The following is an 18,906-nucleotide window of genomic DNA, read 5'->3' as shown; positions in this document are numbered from 1 at the left end:
CTAGGAGACTTGGTTTGAGTCCACTTCTGCCCCCCTGTGGGTAAACTGAACACCGCACAGTCGTTAGCAACCTGCCCCCTGAGACAAGATTACTCATTAACCTCGTCTTCTCAGTCACTCAGGACACCGGGGAAGTCGCACGGTACTCTCACTGAGGCATGCTACCGCTCAGCCGTCGCATCTTAGCATGGCAGACTGTAACCACTGCACGCACGAGCGGGCTTTATCCGTAGAGGACGACGTTACGGTGGCGTTTTACAAAGTTGACAGCCATGACAAAAACAGCGCCTACGACCGACAAGAGCCTGGCACAAACGACCGGGCACCAGAGAGGATTCATCTGCAGAGCAATGGCCGAGCTTCGTGCGAGTATGATGAAGATGATGATGATAACGATGATGAGCAACTGGAGGGCGCGAGAGGAAATTCACTGGAAAGCAGCGACGAGGAGAAAACGTCGTGCCCACCGGCGTTTTGCGTCAGAAACAAGTCCCCATCTCCAGAAGGTAGAAGCGCACGCGCACGCACTTACAGTTAGCATAAAGTAGTCAGCATCCCCCGTTTTTACGACTTTCTCCTGCAGATAAACTTCGTCGTGTGAATAAATAATGTACTAATACACAAACAGTGACTTTCTGCGTAGCATCACGTTATACAATCGTTCAACGTCACGTATCGGTGATAGCGGCGATATCACGTGTATGCTATTAGCCTATAAACTGTAATACTGTCAGACTGGATTACGCGCATTTTTTATATAAACTTATAACATCTTTTTTTTGGGAGGGGGGGTATTTGATAATAAAACATCCGTTTAAACAGCCCATTTCCATTGTATGTTATTTATTTCAGAATAAAACGGTAATGTTAAATAAAGTTATACACCAAATTATACTTAAAATATGATTAAGAAAAATGTTCACCAGTGATTCTGCACAGTAGTGAACCTAGTTGGCTGGTGAAGCTGGTGGCCCAGTTGTTTCATAAGCCAGCTTAACATTTTCCATCGTGCTATAAAACGGATGCATGACTGTGCACTTTTCCAAAAGAAAAAAAGACTAACCAAAAACGTGCCTATTTTTAAATAGGGCGTGGTTTATACATATGGCTGCTGATGTCAATTCTCTAAGACTAGTTTAACTTGTATAGGGCTTGGTCCTGTCTTCCCTCTGGTATAATCCTGTACAAGGAAGAAGGGGGTTTATATTAGAAATTGACAAGGAAGTAAGACATTTCCTCAGGACCTTTACATACCAGGTTTAGTTTATTACTTTTTGGTTACTTTTGTAGTTGGAGCATAATTGCTAGGGTAGAACAGCACAGGGTATAAAATTGAACTCCCATCTGGTCCAGCTGTACACTTACGTTTTTACAGAGGTTGACTCAAAGTATGTAATTAAACTATTATGTAGTTAAAATCAAAGACAATTCCTAATATAAAATGATTCTATGACAACAAGTCTTACAGTACTGCTTTACTGTGACTAAACATTGTCAATCTTCTTCCTCGCCTGTGGCTTGGTACAAAGTTTGGAAAGCGAACGGACTGGTGAGTACAAATAAAAATACTTGTTTAACCTCGGGCTGAAAATCTATCCCTGCACACGTATCAGTTGTTTCACAGTCAGGGTTTGCAAACACCACAGCCCACAATTTGGCATATCTTTTGTTTGTGATCTTTGCAGCTGAATTACCCAGGCCACATGGGGTTCAATAACATATTCTGCTCCTCACTTCGCCATCCAATATGGAGTGCTGTATTAAGAACAACATAATGTATTTTTATAATTAAAAATGTAAGTGATTTTCCTCTCATGGCCCTTCTCTTACATTCTTTTGTCTTAAGACTTACTTAAACTAATGCCTTCTTTTCTCTTTTTCCACAGGCCCAGAGAAACCAAATAGATGCCCAGGTGTTGGCTTGTTCTATGCTTTCCTGTCCACAGTTTTCTTCTCCATTATCACCCTCTTGGTGAAAACTATAGAGGGAATTCATGCTATAGAGATCAGTGCCATACGATGCTTCTTTCAGATGCTGTTTGTCGCACCAGTAATCATCTATCACAAGTAAGCACGATAGCTGGTTTAAGATTTACACACGCTGTACAGTATATGACATAATTAAGGCCAGTATTTGTTTGTACATTTTCAAACCAACAATCTTTTTGGTTTGAGCAGATTATAAGAGGATACAGTCAAAGAGATGGCGCATATACTCACCTGTAATTTATCTGTCATTTTATCGCCTTTAACCAGATTTACAGGCACATGTTCTGACTTCACAGTCCAAACATGAGGTTTACAAAATATTGTTAGAGATTTGTTTTATTCCCCTCACTGTTCTTGATGGAAAAATGTGCATTTAAATTCAGTGTGGGAAAGGGTTTTGAATAATACTCCCACATCAAGTTATATAGCCACCTAAAATTAACTCCCCATTTCATAATCAGAGCTTAAGTATAGTCAAGTATATTAAACAAACCACTTGAGGTGTAATTTTTACACATACATAGACTAATATGCCAACAGGCAAACAAAATATAATCAAACTGATTTTTTTCACATTTGGCGTTACTTTAACCTTGGCCCGGTTTTTGGCCAACGGGAATTAATCTCGAGCAGTTATTGGTGTCTGTCATCAGAGAAAATTTGAAAATGATATCTTAAAAACTGTGGACTGTGTGTTGTGATTTTGCGGCGTATAAATAACATTGAATTGAATTATTTTTTCCCCCTGTCAATTTATTCCACTAGCTTGGCTTGATTCCTTTAATACTGAGAAATATAACTTAAAAAAGGCATTGAACCTTCTCACCCATCCTTCTGTTCATCCTCCACATACATTTTAACTTTGATTTATCATTTACAGATCTGTCTCTCTTCTCTGTTTTCAGCAGCATCCACTCATGCATCCATCACTGTCATTCCCACATTACCTAAATGTATCATTTTCCTTAGCCATCCACTAATTTGTCATCCCTTAACTCCCTACGGTACTTGCATTTTCTCCATCTGTCCCTCCCTGAAATTTCAGTTTATTACTTCCTCTATCAGTCATTGTAGTCATCCTTCCATTCAGCCATCCCTTCATCCATCATCCTCATATCTGTGCTCCTCCAGGACAGGTTTTCTTGGTCCCAGAGATAAACGTTTAGTTTTGATGCTTCGGGGTTTCCTTGGTTCCAATGCCATGATCCTGCTCTTCTATGCAGTTCAGCTGATGCCACTGGCAGATGCCACCGTTATCACATTCAGGTGAGAGCTGCTTCAAAGCTCATTTATTACAGATCACTTCAGATTATGTTAACAATACAGATGCATTGCATCCTCCTTGAATTCATCAGCTACATTTACGCTTTTTCCATGCTTTTTTTTCCTCCTTTAACTCTTTCTCTCATTGAACACTGCCTCCAGTAATCCAGTCTTTACCTCCCTCTTGGCTTGGATCTTCCTGAAGGAGAAATGTACAATCTGGGACTGTGTTTTCACTGTTTTTACCCTCACCGGAGTCATCCTCATTGCCCGACCGCCATTTCTCTTCGGCGAGAATGTTCACGGCATTGAGGGCGACTACACGAACCACATCAAGGGGACCATTGCTGCATTTGGAGGTGATATGATTTATCCAAACATTTACACTGAGTATTTTGCTGAGGATTTTGTTTGCTCTCATGGTCAAGTTGACCATGGCAAACAGGGGAACTGAACCACATTTGGATGAGAGGGTGGAGTGCAAAATGAATGGAGGACAAATGGATATGTGGCAGATAAGATGAACAGTATCTGAAAGTCACGTCCTAATGAAACAGGAAACATTTTGGCAAAGACTTGACATAAGACCTAAGAGATGTATCTGGACCTTAGGATTATCCATGTACTGTTTACTGACACTCAGTTGCAGAGCGAAAAGGTTTGCCAAATTACACAAGAGCGCTTGCCAAAGAGGGTTCAAGCTGTGTTAAAAAAATAAAGGTGGTCATACCAAATATTGACTTTCAAACTTATTAAGCATTGCACAGGCTTTGTTTCTGCATTTCAATAAATCACTGCACCTGTTTCCAATTTCCCTAGCAAAATGATGGTGATAGGTGGCTCATGACAATAGCTAGCAAATACAGGAGCCTCCTATGCCACTTTCTAGTGGCATAATGCATAAAAAGAAACCCTAAAGTGATTTAAACATGAAGGTGAAGGGAAAAATTGGCCATGTGAAGTTACACTGGGGTCTGTGTGGATGGACTTTTATTAGAGTCCGCCTCAAGTGGCCACTCAAGGAACTGCAGTTTTTGGCACTTCCATGTTGGCTTTATATGTATGTTTTTTAAGAGCCAGCACGTTGCTGCTTGACTGAATGCTAAACATGGGTAATAGATTGTTTCCAGTCAATTGTGGCTGGTCTCAAAGCTGTCTCCTTTCTTTTGTAGCAGCTTATTAGTTTCTGTAAAAGAGGTCCATTAGGTTTCAAAGCATGATACCCATATTGGATTCTCACTAACAGTTTGGCAAACTTTTTATGGACTCATTCGTTTTGAAATTTAAATCTTTGAATCAGCAGGAATGATTAGAAATGCATCGATGTTAATACTACATAACAATAAGTAATAATGTGATCCAAAATGTCACACGATGAACCTGAAACATACGGGTTTAGGACAACATTTAACCTCATCAATTCAAGTAATTCTATCAGTTTAATAATAGCTTTGTAGCTCTGAAGCAATAGAGCCGAACATACCCTTTAGCTGTCCTTCAAGTCCAAAGTGGTTCTTATTGATTTGTTCATTCTTATTATTCTGCAGATTGATTTATTCATTTTGTGTCTCTCTCAATGGTTAATTTATGTATAGGAGCAATTGGAGCTGCGTGTACATTTGTTATTCTTCGCAAGCTGGGCAAGAGTGTCCACTACTACGTCTCCGTGTGGTACTATGCTGTCATCGGGTTAATCGAGTGCATCATCACCGTATCCGTCCTGGGTGAATGGAAAATCCCATTCTGTGGCCGCGACCGCTGGTTGCTGATGTTGATCGCCATCCTGGGTATCGCAGGCCAGACCTTCCTCATAAAGGCTCTGCAGGTTGAGAAGGCCGGACCCGTAGCCCTCATGAGAACTGTGGATGTGGTGCTGGCGTTCATCTACCAGTTCATTTTCTTTAGCCGCGCACCGACATGGTGGAGCCTCGGCGGAGCGCTGTGCATAGTGGTGAGCACCAGTGGAGTAGCAATAAGGAAGTGGTATAATAGTTCCCGTAGGAACTGATGAGCAGACGTATCGTCAGTTTAAGTATTGATTGCTATTGATTTTTTTTTCTCTTTACCATCATATGGTCTTAATTTACTTCAGACCATATGATGGTCTATTTTACTTGTTATTTATATGCAAACCTGAGTGGAAGTTTAAGCTCCTTATAGAGTTATAAGTAGAAATAGTTCAGACCCAATCTAATATGGGGCTGTTTTGGCTTGTGATGTATTCAGAAATGAAGCCAGTGCATCTATACACGTTGATTCTAAGAGTCAACCTGTGCAATTTAATGCTTGTATCCTTTTTTAAATTAATCAACAGGTTTAGTTTTTTTTTAAAGAAACGAGAAAAAAAAGACTTCTCCTCAAAACTGTACGCTGATCCCTGGAACTTGTGTGTATATGTACACAGTATAAATACAATGAAGGACATCCCATTTACACCCCTTTTACTTTAACCTGAATAAAATAGCCAAAGAGAGGATGGCATAACCATATTATACTAAAAAGTGTGCAAATTTCGATTTTTATTATGATTTTACTCCAAAAAAAAGAAAAATGTTTGAATCTGTTCATGCTAAGACTACAGCTATGATCGCTCTGCCATCGACAATGACAACAAAAGAACCACAAACTCAAGAAAAGCACTTTAATGCAGTTAGTCACTACAAACAATAAATTCCAACACTGTCATGCTGTACTATTTTCTCAGGGATTTTTCAGCAGGGTGTGATGTTGGTTAGCACTCCTAGTGCTAGTCAGTGGACCACTTGTATGTCCTCCCTGTGCATTTTTCTCCAGGTTTCCTGTCTTCAACTTTGCAGCCAAACCTCTAGCTGTGCACTGTGCAATATTTAAAGTGCCTTATGTAGGAAAGCTTTCCTTAATAGAGCGGCTCAGTAACCAGTAGCATGTCCTAAGATACTCTCAGATAACTGTGCAAATACACATAAGAATTAGGGTGCTAAGAGAATTTTTTACCTAAAACACTAAGCCCCACCCCCGCTATAGGCTGCACTGATTTCTTTATCAACACAAGAGTCAGACCCTGTCATCACCTTGTGCCATTTTAGCAGGCAATTAGTGCATAATCAGTTCAAAAATATATTTTCTGTGATGCTCGAAGTGGGATGTCATTTGCGCTTTGTCTCTGCCAGAGGGCAGAGCAAGTGTGAGTAAGCTGTCACAATAATTCAGCAAATCAGCTGGTAAACAACTGCGCACAAAGATCGCTTCAAGTATCTTGCAATGAAATCTTGCTCATTTATTTCAAAGAGGTCAAGCTAAATAATGAGAGGTAAAACGGCATAATGAAGTGCAGTTTTGTTAATGTAACCGTGCTCAACCCCTCATTACTCAGGTGAATATCGCAAACAGTTAGACTCAGTCTTCTATATAAAGGTGCATGTTCTGGTTTTGGCCTAGTAGGGTTTTTTTCTTTTTTGTTTCTTTGTTTTTTTTAATAATAGCCAGCAACTCAATACTAGCATCTAAGATTCTGGATGTTTGCACTCACCCTGTGATTATAAGTGGATACATTGTATCTTCAGTCCAGAGGCGTTCAGCCGGTAAAGCAGTTTTGGGATTTTTAGTTGATTTATAAAATTCCAGCAAAAGTTATAGAGACTTTAAATATTTTAAAGCACAAATATAAAAGCTTCGCTGCTAAAAGCAGTAGTTTGTTTTTTTCTTTCACGCTCAAAGAGTTTTTTTGCTGCCTCTGATGTATGATTTATGTCTAGAAATCTGGCTTTCCAGCACAGCTGTCGCTATGTTTTGTGTTTGTATCTGGTAGAAATTATTTTGGTATTTCTAACATTTAACAACAAGTTTCCCAGTGGCACGACCAGTGAGGTCATTTTCGCAACTGCAGTCCAGTATTTGACACAATTTAATTGGGTCCAATACAGCTGGAAAGGGAAAGCAATTAGTGGTGCTAGACTGCTACGCTATATCCTGCGGTGCTCTTTGCTGTTTTTCACACTCTCCTCTTTCTGTTTTTTTTTTTTTTTTTTCCAACTTGTGGAGAGCTTTGTCTGCAGCACAACTTGCACAGTCAACACCCGTTCCTGCTATAATTATTCCTCTTATGCAGTAAATGTTAGTGTGCACACTGTTGCTTCTATGAAATGCGACAACTATTTCCTTGTGTTGTATAAGAAGTCCAGCTGGCTCATGGTGGTCCTGTAGGACATGACACGGTGAGCTGTAGAAGACTAAAGCAACAAACTTTGTGTGCAATATAAAAATGCATTTTATCTACAGAATTTGCTGTGGTTGAAGTAAATCCCAGCCGTGCTCTGAGATATTATGTAAAGAAGAAGCACTCAGTTTTATTGCCAAAATTAATTACTGATTCAAAAAAACATATTAGCTGTCTCACTCCGGGGTTTTTTAAGGAACTAGTAGAAAATAAAGGCATTGTGACATTTGTCAGTTGTTCATGCATGTGACGGTCACATCAAATGTCCACAAGTTAATTTTCTTAAGTGTGTTTTGGTTTTACATTGAATTTATTATTATTATTATTATTATTATTATTAGTTTAAATGGCATGAATGCTGGTAGTGTGAGCACAATGTGTTGTTTTTCATCAGCTGGTAAGGTGAACAGTCTCAGGACCTACAAGCCTTAAAAACCTACTGAAGCTGTTTTTATACTATCCTTATTATTATTATTATTATTATCATCATTATTGTTATTATTATTTCTGGCATGTTTTACAGAAGCTCAGATGTATGTATTTTCACACAGTGATGAATAACTAGTATATTATAACTTAAAAATAAATCTTATTTAAATTTATAAGTCTCACCCTCTGCCTCCTGTCTTTTCTCTCATAAAGCACGTGATCATCACTTCTTATTAAATCATTTAAATGTGACAGAAGTTTGTGGAATGCACCCAAACTGTGTAGAGGTTTTGTTTCTACTTAAACTATTGTCCAAACACCCGTGGTGTTAGCCATGATGCTCCACTAACGGCTCAATAGGCGACAATGGTACAAACCAGGCCACGGGCAAAGAAGCTTTCAACAAACCACTGAGTCAGGTAGCTGTACTGCTCAGAATAGCACCTGGCTGAGTGAACACTTGTGTGTTCATACTGTGGCTTTTGTTTATCACACAACACACAGTTGTGAGAGCTGTGTTTTTCCATGCATAATAACTGAGTTGCATTGGTACCACAGTAGAATTCATATCTTGCAGAAAGCAAAGACTTGTGCCTTGGGTTTAGGCACAGTTGCAGGGTAATTCCTCAGCCAGGCACCGAGCTAGGTGAAGTGTGAAAAGGCTGAACTAAAACAGAGTAGCTCTTTGTTTTTGAGGTAAAGAATAAATTGGCAAATTAAAGGCAAAAAACGCCCCAAAACATGTGCAACAATAGCTTTGAAGCACCCCGCCTCTGAAAGAATATTTGGGGGAAATAATTGGAAATATTGCCTTTTTTTTTTTTTTTGGTATTGTAATATTAGTGGTACAGGGTACTTTCAAATATTCTTACCTTAAAACGACTTCCAAAAGAAAGAAGCAGTGTCAAGATATCTGGAGAGATCCAGCATCTGGATAAATATGTTTCATCACAGCAGCAGATGGCTCAGTTTCCACTCTGCTATTAGTTGCGTTTGTGCTTCAGCTACAATCAATATTTTTCTCATCAGTCTCTTCATTATGACACCACCGGGACAGCAAGAAGGTCATGCATATGTAACGGTTATGTTCTGACGGCAGAGGGCAGGATCCACAAAAATAAGGACGTGCCCTTGAACGCATCAGTAGTGCCACTTTAAAACTTTGGATGGGTAGATGAGGATGAGGAATAAAAGTAGTCCACTCTACAGTAAATAAACAACAGTTAAAGTAAAAGTGCCACAGGCGCATAGTACGGGCTTCACATTGTAAGAGAGTGCCTTTTTTATACAACGGTGATTAAAAAGAAAAGCAATGGTTGTGGAGTACGATTTCACTTGTGTTTTCTAGTGTCTCACAGGCATCAAGTCAGTAACATAATCCATTCCTCCCTACATGGTATCTTCAGGCCTATGTTTCAAAAGTCATCTTCCATGAAACACCTGGTTTCGCACTGCAGATGAGATGTATCTACAAAGTTCCAGCACCTGTGGAAGAATGGAGCAGCCCTTTAAGATGAGTACTGCGCCTACAACAGAATCCAGGAAAAACAGTGCTTAAAAAAAATAATAAAAAATTGTCGCTGTTTGTTCCGAGCAGTCATGACACTCAAAGCGTGCCTGAGAGGCTTTTTTGCCCACGTGCTAAGGTTTCCTGGATAACTCCGTGAGAAATGGGAGGACTTTTCCACAGCAAAGTGAGACTGTGCCCTCTGGGATATGTGTATGTACTGACTGTCGCTTCAGTTAAGCTTAAAAACTGTTTTCTTTTTCTTTTCTTTTCTTTTTTTAAAGATATCTGAAACATATGTAAATATGAAAAGAGTGGTGCTTCTTTCCTTTATCTGCTCCTTATTATTTATTTATTTATTATATTCCTTATATAGCCTACCACAAAAATACGGGAGATAATATTCTCTCCAAGAAATCCTGCATTGCATTTAATGCTTCAGTTAGATTTCCAAATTTAATTTTCAAAAGGATAAAGATTTTTATCAGATTTTAAAGTAGTGTGGGGAAGCTTTAAGTCACATTTGACTTGTTGGAAGAGCTACCCGCTCTCCTTTTTTCTCCCTTTTTTTAATCATGAGGGAACCAGGGATTCCCAAAGGTTTTGCACTTTGCACGCTCCTGGGTGGAGGAGAGTTGGAGGGATGGAAGGGTTGCACATTCCTGTCGGATGGCATCAGATTTCCCATCAATGGAGTGGGTGAGGAGAGGGGGGGATTGGGAAAAAATCCCTCATTTTCCAAGTTGAAATAGATGCAGTAATACGCTGAGCACGTGCTTTTCGGGTCACCGCTCATTTCAAGTCCCGGGCGATGATAATCGTTTAAAACAATGACACAATCAAGACACTCCCACGAATCCCGCCTTTATCTGTCGGAAGAAAGCATTGCGCGATTCCAAAACTATTCGTCTTTTGATTGAACTAGTGCCTCACAGTGATCTGGCTGTTTCGCCGAGGTGAGATCTCCGTGTGTGAGACACATCAAAGGATGGCAGCTGATGGAGCATGCGGACAGACGCTGCACCGGGGCAGCTATTTACCGGAGTCGGCTGTCAAAATGATTTCTGCGATTGCCCCCTGAGTTAAACCAAATGGTCGTAAAGAGCTTTGCAAACGTTTGACTGGAGTGAATCATTCTGGGCTAGTGGCAACAATGTATAGGACGCGCAGCATAAATAAGTGAATGACTGGCTACGGTAAGGAACTGCTGCCAGACATTCCAATAGAGTGACACACACACAGTAGGCCTGCTACAGAGGAGAAGTGTTATTGTCCTCCTGTCTACGGCTCAGTTGGCTAAATGAGGGAAAGCAATGCTGCCTTCAGGTGCTATTGGCCATATTGCAGTTACGGGAAATACTGCGGTTTGGCTTGATGTGTTAAAAAAAACAGTCATGACGAGAGCAGGCAAACGCATATGCAGCATTTACCTGCATTGCCATTTCAACTGAATTTTATCTCACCTCAAGGTGCTTTATAGTTTGAGATAAAGATCCTAAATTATTATAGAGAAAACCCCAGCAATCAGAAGAGCTCCTATGAGCATTCACTTGGCGACAGTGAGAAGGAAAAACTACCTTTTAACAGGAAGAAACTTCCAGCAGAACCTGGGAGGGGCAAGGTCATCTGCCACAACCTGGTCAGGGATAATGGACAAAGGAAAACAGAATAAAAAACATGTTGTGGAACAGATCCAGAGATTAATAATAACTAAAGATTAACTGCAGAGAGGTCTATTAACACATATTGAGTGGGGGTTAAAAATGGTAAACGGAGAAGAAACACTCAGTGCATCTTGGGAAGCCCCCAGCAGCCCAGGTCTATTACAGCATTACTAAAAGAGCGTTCAGTGCCCCAACTATATACTTTATCAAAAAATGCAAGTTCTTGAAAGTAGAGTGGGTCTCTGTCTCGCAAATCCAAACTGGGAGTTGATTTCACAGAAGAATAAAATCAGAATGTTCTACTTTTAAATACTCTAGAACCACAAGTAAGCCTGCAGTCTGAGAAGGAAATGCTCTATTGGGCTGATACAACACTATGTGGTCTTTAAGATAAGATGGGGCCTGATTATTGAAGACCTTGTATGTGAGAAGAAGGATTTTAAATTCAGTTCTGGATTTAACAGGAACCAACAAAGAGAAGCCAATATGGGAGAAATATGCTCTCTCTTTCTAGTCAAGGACTGCTCTGCCATCTTTTACAGTAACAAAAATCCACCCAGTTTGAGTGTGCTGATCCTATATAGAGCATATTCACTATATATAACAGGGATTATAAATTATTCTGTGCAAAAGTCTTAAACCCCCCCCCTCAAACAACCCCGTAATTATCTATTTAAAGATCTTATTGTAGGAGCAGACTAGGCCGGAGAACACTACATACTAAAATAGCTTAATTAAAGTACATGCCTTCCCATCCACTTTCCCCACCAGCAAGGAAGAAATACAGCACTGATGCAGCTCTCAAACTTTAACACTTTTACTAAAATAAACTTTTAGTAGAGCAAATTCTTGAGCAGATAAGGAATGGATGAAAAAGAGGTGAAATAATAATAATAATTATTATAAAAAGAATGAGATAAGTGAATTTTTGGCTTTGGACCTTTACTTTAGCAGGATTTTTATCGGATCTTGGTCCCGCCTAAGATAACATACTGCCAACTCTAACTGAGATATGAGCCAAACAGTGGCACTCATTGTTTTGCAATTTTATTGAGTCACACAGAGTACGAACAAACGACTCACTGGCCACTTTTTTGGGTATAGTGTTTCAGCTGCTGTTAACATGCCTATGTAATCACCCAATAACATGGATCAGTGCATTTAGACATGCAGACTTTGTCAAATGAGCATCATTGAAATGTCACAATATACCTGAGAGTTGTTGCTAATAATGTGCATCCTTTTATGCCCTGCCTTCTCAAAGGCTGCAGTGAGTTTACTGTACTCAACTGACCGTCACCAGATCTTAATCCAGTAGAGCACCTTTGGTATGTGATGCAATGGGAGATTCATGACATGGATGTGCAGCTGACAAATAAGCAGCAACTGTGTGATGTAAAGATGTCAATATGGACCAACATCTCAGAGGAATGTTTCCAGCATCATCCTGAATCTAGGCCACAAATCATCTGGGCAGATCTGAAGGCAAAAGCGTGGTTGACCCAACCCAGTGTACTTATATTAACTAGACTAACATGTTTAGATTTGCCATCTCATTTCATAGCTAATTTAAGTATTGTGTTTGAAAGAAACAGTTAAATGAAGGAAACACATATGAATACCTAAAGATGATTTTAACAAATTTGTCGTAGGCGAGCTTTTTGATTAAACTGCTCCCTGCACACCAAATGGTCACCATAGTTAGGCTGTTAGATCCATTAACACTGATGACAGAGGGCTGAGTCAGTGAGAAAGGACTGACTTAGTCACACTTATCAGGAGATAAAGTCAAGGTGGGCCAGACAGTAGAGCAGGAAAGTGAAAGGTCAGGAGGACATACTGGCTTTTGAGGAGCACAAGCTGGGGCAAAACAACAACACCTGGAGTTCATTAAGGATAAGTATTGTGTAGGCTAAGTTGGGGGATCCGGCACAAACTTCAGAACATGACGCCAGCCTGTGAAGGGAATCATCTGCTCATCTCCACAGGCCCTCCATGATCCCGGCAGATTGAGGCAGCCTCTCGCCTTCCAGAGGGTTTTATTCTTTTACCCTTATCAGAGACATCAAGATCATTTGTTTCATTGATGGACTGCCTGATCTTGAAGAATCTGTCCTGATTTATTGAAATGGCTATAACTAGGACCCAGTATAGCTGGATGCTAGGGTATCCGAGTCATGCCATGGGCACAGATGTGCTAAAGAACATTTTTAGCTTTGAGGCTGCCTTCAGCGACGAGCACCTCCCTCTGGTTTGTGTTTTCTGGCATATTTTGATAAATCTGGTAATCAGAGCGCCTTGGTTTCAGTCTGTTTGAAACTGAATTGATTAAGAAAGGGGAGGTGGATGTGCGCTTTTAGCAAAGTAAATGAATAAAATAAATTCATGAGCAGAGCAAATTGTTTGAGAAGTCAGACTTTTAGCTGATTATGTACTCTACATTTATACAAGTGTGTTTGTATATGTGTGCAAATTCAGTTTGAAAGGCTTTTATTTCACCTTCTACACACTGGAATGCTATAAAACTTTAGAGCCCTAGGTTACACATTGCTTTGTATCCACAATGGATGATAGGTACCATCACTTTTACTCCTGCTTATGCTACTTAAAAGCTGGTTCTTGTCTGAGCTTTCACTTTCCCACTCTTGTCTGGCCATCCTCCATCTCATCTCCTGATGAGAGGCAGTATGTCCTGCTGTCCACCACAAAGAACAATGAATAAAAGTTTTGCTTTGAAAGGGTTAAATTTACTGTGCATTTCTCAGATCCTGCTAAATTGACATTCAAAATCTCAAATTGAGGAATCAATTTGGTTTGTAGCAATAGAAGCATAATAGCTACAAAAATGTTATTACTTAACCTAATTCATTCTATAAAAGCATTTTAAAAACAAATTTCCTTCTTGTCTGTAAGTTAAACCCCCATGAATGTGGTACCACTAGAAAGCCCAGGATGTTCTTTTGATATACTTTCTATAATCAGGGGTATCAAACATAAGGTGTGGGGGGCAGAATTGGCCATGCAAATACTCCAATCTTGTCCAACTGGACAGCTTTAGCAAACGTAAAGGAAGACATAAATTTTGGACTTTGAACTATAGTTTGAAAAGTTTTATAGCTTTATCTTTACAGATAAAGATAAACCCATGTGGCCATCCATGCTACACCAAAGTAATTTGGTAAAAAAAAAAAAGAAGAAGAAGAAAGAAAAAGAAATGACAGTAAAGTTCCTCTTTTTTTCCACTTACAATAGAAATGTCTGTTGTTATAGTTTAGTGAATTAACAAATACTTTCTTTATAACTCAATAACTAAATAAGTTTTATGTAGTTTTAAACGAGTATTTCTTACAACTTAAACACAAAGAGTCATACTGCCAGATGTCTTTAATTTACTACAGCAGCTTTTGTTTATCAAGTAGAGATGTCCTGTTGAAATTACACGTTTTATTATATTAAGATATCTAAGGATTAAATGTGTAATTGAATTTTTTTACAATGAGAGACTTCCACTTAACATCCAGCCCACTTAGCATCAAAGTGGGCTGTATTTAGCCCACTATGTAAAATGAGTTTGACATCCCTGTCTTAGTGTTATGCATGCATTTGGAGTGCAGTATTCCGAGGGCCACTGAATGCAGCACAGCAGAGAGCGGTTTTTCCCACCGCAGCACGAGCTGCTCCATCAACTGTATCGGCGAGAGTTGTGAAGCGAGTCGGTCACCGAAAACTTTGCACAAAGTGCGCCGTACATGTCTTCGTGCGGCGTTTAGGTGGATGCTGAGTGGATCTGACACGGCTGGTAAGTAAGTTTGTGTCACGGTGTCCGCAAACGGTCAACTCACGTTGAGTTTAGGTAACCTATGGTGAGTGTTTTGGTTGAGGGCGCGCGGCTTGTTTGTAAAGTTGGCTCGTAGCAATCCGTGGTTCCCAAACTGATGTCCAGGAGTTCAGCATGTACCCAAATAAGCCCGTTAATAAAACTTGCTGCATTGTTTGACCCGAGTGCTAGAAATGAATGTAGGCTGACATTGTTTCACCTTTCTGTGTTAAAAATGGGCTTCTACTAGCTTCTAACGAGTAGAAGCAGCACGTGTGCTTTAATCTGCAGTGTTTTGTATGGATAACTTATTTATATCTAAAGTTAGCTTTGTGTTTTTTAATGTATTATTATTATTATTATTATTATTATTATTATTATTATTGATCTTTTACTTGAGGCGTGTGTCCTCTCACGCGTGTTATTTTTGAGTCTGACAGGTGAGGTCACTGTTTACACCCCCACCCCCAGACACCCCTAGGCAAAAGCGACCTCAACCTCAGTTGCACGTGATGCTGCTTCAGAAGTTGCCATTAAGTCAACAGGTGAATCTGTTGCGCATTCAAATGAACGAGAAACGGGAAGGACACACATGCATTTGAAAGTAAATAAATATGCAAGGATATATAAGGATAATAGTGCACACAACATGCCACAGTGAGAAATGCAAGCATATAGTGAGATACATACTTCTACATCAGTAGTGTGTGGTGTTTTTGAGCTAATACGTAGATCTTTTTCTGGCCAGAGGAAAAAAAATCACCATGAAATTGAGCGAGATGGATATTGACAGAACTGAACGTCACAGCGTTCGTAAAGAGGGGATGGTTTATTTTACAAATCAACTTTTTCCTCTTCCCACATTAATATGGTTTGTTTTTGTATATTTATTTAAGTTCCACCCAGTTTGTGTGTTTCGACATCACATCATGGCACATGACTGGAATTGGTGAACATGGTGTCTTGAGATAGAAATCTGAGAGAGACAAGAATGGTCTGGTTGGACTTGTTTTTAAAAAACTGGTGTTTACTTGTGCATCCTCCCATCCATAAACTCAGGCATGTACAGAGGAAGTAAAGTACAGAGATCCTTGCCTGACTCAGTCAGACCTGATATTAGCTGGTCTTTAACCTTCTAGCTTCCTAAGTGCAAAGTCTGTTTGATCCTGCAGATGTGCATGTAGTGTGTCTGGTGTGTCCATGCATGTTTGCATTCCAGGTTGCTCCTTCGCCTAAAGCATGTGGTGCGGTGTCTGAGGCAAACTATTTACTCTGGATTGCTACATGCGAGGAAGGACCACTGGACCACTTTTTGTTTTTCAACATATCATCATTAGTATGTGCACCTGTTCAACTGCCCCTTAGTGCAAATTACTTATCAGTCAATCACATAGCAGAGACTCTGTGCAATTAGGCCTGTAGACATTGTCAAGGCAACCTGCTGAAAGTATAATGAAGCATGAGAATGATGGTTATTGATCTGAGTATTTTATAAAAAGGGGATCTACTGGGATTTCTCCGCACAACCATCTCTAGGATTTACAGAGTATGGTCTAAAAAAGAAAAAAACATCCATGGAGTGGCAATTCTCTGAACAAAGTTTCCTTGTTGATGTCAGAGGTCAAAGGAGAATGGAATGACCAGACTGCCTTGACCTGACAGGGAGGCAGCAGTAACTCAAATAACCCCTCCTTACAGCCAAAGTATGCAGAAAAACGTCACTCATTGCTCAACATGCTAAACCCTGAGGCAGATGGGCTACAGAAGCGGAAGACAACACCAGATGTCAGCTAAGTACAAGAAATCCAGGCTCATTGAAACTGGACAATGGATGATTGGGAAAACGTTGCCGGGTGTGATGAGTTTTGATTTCTGCTGACACATTCAGATGGTAAGGCCAGAATTTGGTGTACATGACATGAACGTATCGATCCATCTTACCTTGTATCAACAGTTCAGATTACCGGTGGTGGTGTAGAAGTGCGGGGATGTGTTTCTGCCACATTTAAACTCTGCAGCCTACCGGAATATTTTTGTTGTTCATGTCCATCCCTTCTAATGGCTGCTTCCACCAGGATAACACATTACATGACTTGAAAGCTCAAATCATCTCAAACTGGTTTCTTGGAGAAGACAGTGAGTTCGCTGTACTGAAATGGCCTTCACTGTCACCAGATCTCAGTCCAAAAGAGCACCTTTGTGATATTGTGGAACGAGAGCTTGTCATCACAGATGTCGAGCTAACTATTCTGCAGCAAATGGGTGACATTATCATGTCAATATGGACCACAATCGCGCAGGAATGTTTCCTGCACCATCCTGAATCTGTGCTATGAAGAATTAAGTCAATTCTGAAGCCAAAAAATGTGTGTATGAGTGTCTATGACTTATGCTGCACATTGGGTTACTTACAAACACTTTCCTTGCTTGTCTTTTGCTGGGAAATCACTCTCTTGCCTCTACAAACCATCACCATGCAGAGTTATTTCAGTGAAATACGCACAAACAGCTGGGGCCAGTGTATAAAGCATGTGTATGCTGCATGAAATAGACCAGCTTGTAATGGGGCATACGTGAGGCCGACCAGCCGGTTAACCGGTCTGGGCCAAGAACATTGGAAAACAGCCGACTCCGGTCCCTGGCCGGTCGATCGTTCCACCTCTAATACAGACAAAAGGTGCTGGCATAGCAGACATGAAACGCCTCCAAACCAGTGCACCACTTGCATGTTAAACACAGATTGGAATTAAATCGATCTGTCCCATATAACCCATGTCTGATCTCACTATTTGAATCAGAATGAGACCAATGTCTGATTCAGATATCTGCTCTTGGTGGAGAAACTCCAGCTCCATGTGTCACTACGCCAAACTCACAAAGGCCATACCGGACTATTAATGCTTGCTGCGTGCCAGTAGGGCTGGGCCACTGGATGATGAGGCTCACAGTCCTCGAAATGTTGAGCTCAACCATGGGGCTGAAGATTTGTAAACGCTGCTTTATTTGATGTGTCACTAAGCTTATGTCATTTGTTTGGTCTTGTCTAGTGAAACCAATACAACCAGTCCAGATCCTATGCAACAAGTCTGAGTGTTAAACCAGTTTTCCATTAACTCAGATTGATGTCAGGTTTGAACTTACCTTGATTTGGGCTTGTCTTGACAACAACTGGGAATTGACTAATTATCTGCACAGAATAAATACTTTACAGAGATCCTGACTGGTGCTGTAGCTGAAGCATATGTTTTCTCACACAGTTATTGGCCTTTTCCCAAAATTTTATGTGCTTTGGAGAAAAAAAAGGAGACTTCACAGATGAAGTTCATTTGATTTTAAGTCGGAAGCACAATGTTGTTGTTGTACAGAGAACACAAGGCTATAGTGAAAGTTTTGTAGCATATGCAAAGCGCTGTATGGCCACGGTGGTAAGTTGTCATGCCACCACAGCGCTCTTTGTGTTGCTGCTGATACACGCGTGCAGGCACACACACATTTACAAAGCAATCCCACTTCTGAGTCATCTTTTATTGTGCCATTGTTTACGAGCACACGCTCACGCCACATATACACTAGTGTGCGTGGGCTCATCCACCGTGACAACACTCTTGGAAGCAGCCCTCTAACCGTTGGACACACAACCAGATATATGCACACACATGCACTCACACAGCACCTCTTTCTCTTTCTGCAGTTTCCACTGGCGTCTCTCTCTGCCCTGCCCTCTAATCAAAGCCATATGTTCTCCAGATCCTTTGCATGAAAAGTCTGTTCTGTTCGCAGCACTGTTCTCAGTGAAACCAGCCACTTGCTTACTGACTGTAAAATTAAAATTAACCTGCAAAAGACTACAGACTTGAATTTCTGTTTCGCTCTTTGGGCACTATCTAGGTCAATTTGACAGCAATATATTTTAATGACGGGAAGGTTCACACTTTAATCCATAATCCAATTCATATTCCTGTTTCTCAAGCACTTGTCTGCTTGTTTATAAGCTGATCTGGTGGATGGGTTTTACTCCAATCTTAAAGAATCAAAGAAATTC

General features: G+C 40.3%; 2 protein-coding genes across 2 annotated transcripts in view; both read left to right on the top strand.

Moving 5' to 3' along the window:
* The first annotated feature begins 29 nt into the window (after nt 1-29).
* slc35g1 (solute carrier family 35 member G1) lies at nt 30-8,058 on the top strand. The gene is made up of 5 exons (XM_006791240.3): nt 30-506; nt 1,887-2,067; nt 3,121-3,255; nt 3,415-3,611; nt 4,848-8,058. Exons 1-5 carry the CDS (start codon nt 188-190, stop codon nt 5,258-5,260), a joined length of 1,245 nt encoding a protein of 414 aa, XP_006791303.1. The 5' UTR covers nt 30-187; the 3' UTR covers nt 5,261-8,058.
* Nucleotides 8,059-14,722: 6,664 nt separating this feature from the next.
* The window catches only part of plce1 (phospholipase C, epsilon 1), a 79,898-nt gene continuing 75,714 nt past the window's right edge, over nt 14,723-18,906 (top strand). Inside the window, exon 1 of the mRNA XM_087844646.1 lies at nt 14,723-14,846. The gene's annotated coding sequence lies outside the window, so the exon portion shown is untranslated. The remainder of the gene's footprint in view (nt 14,847-18,906) is intronic.

This window comes from Neolamprologus brichardi, chromosome 8, assembly GCF_056152115.1.
Source record: "Neolamprologus brichardi isolate AB-2024 chromosome 8, ASM5615211v1, whole genome shotgun sequence".
NCBI classification, from domain to species: Eukaryota; Metazoa; Chordata; class Actinopteri; order Cichliformes; family Cichlidae; genus Neolamprologus; species Neolamprologus brichardi.
Note: the sequence above shows the minus strand (reverse complement) of the source record. Positions and strands in the feature narration are given on the sequence as shown.

Excerpts from the sequence above, each read along its gene's own strand:
- slc35g1 (XM_006791240.3), top strand. The coding sequence starts at position 188 with ATGGCAGACTGTAACCACTGCACGCACGAGCGGGCTTTATCCGTAGAG. Across the intron at positions 2,068-3,120 it reads CCAGTAATCATCTATCACAA|GACAGGTTTTCTTGGTCCCA; the intron begins GTAAGCACGATA and ends GTGCTCCTCCAG. Across the intron at positions 3,612-4,847 it reads GACCATTGCTGCATTTGGAG|GAGCAATTGGAGCTGCGTGT; the intron begins GTGATATGATTT and ends ATTTATGTATAG.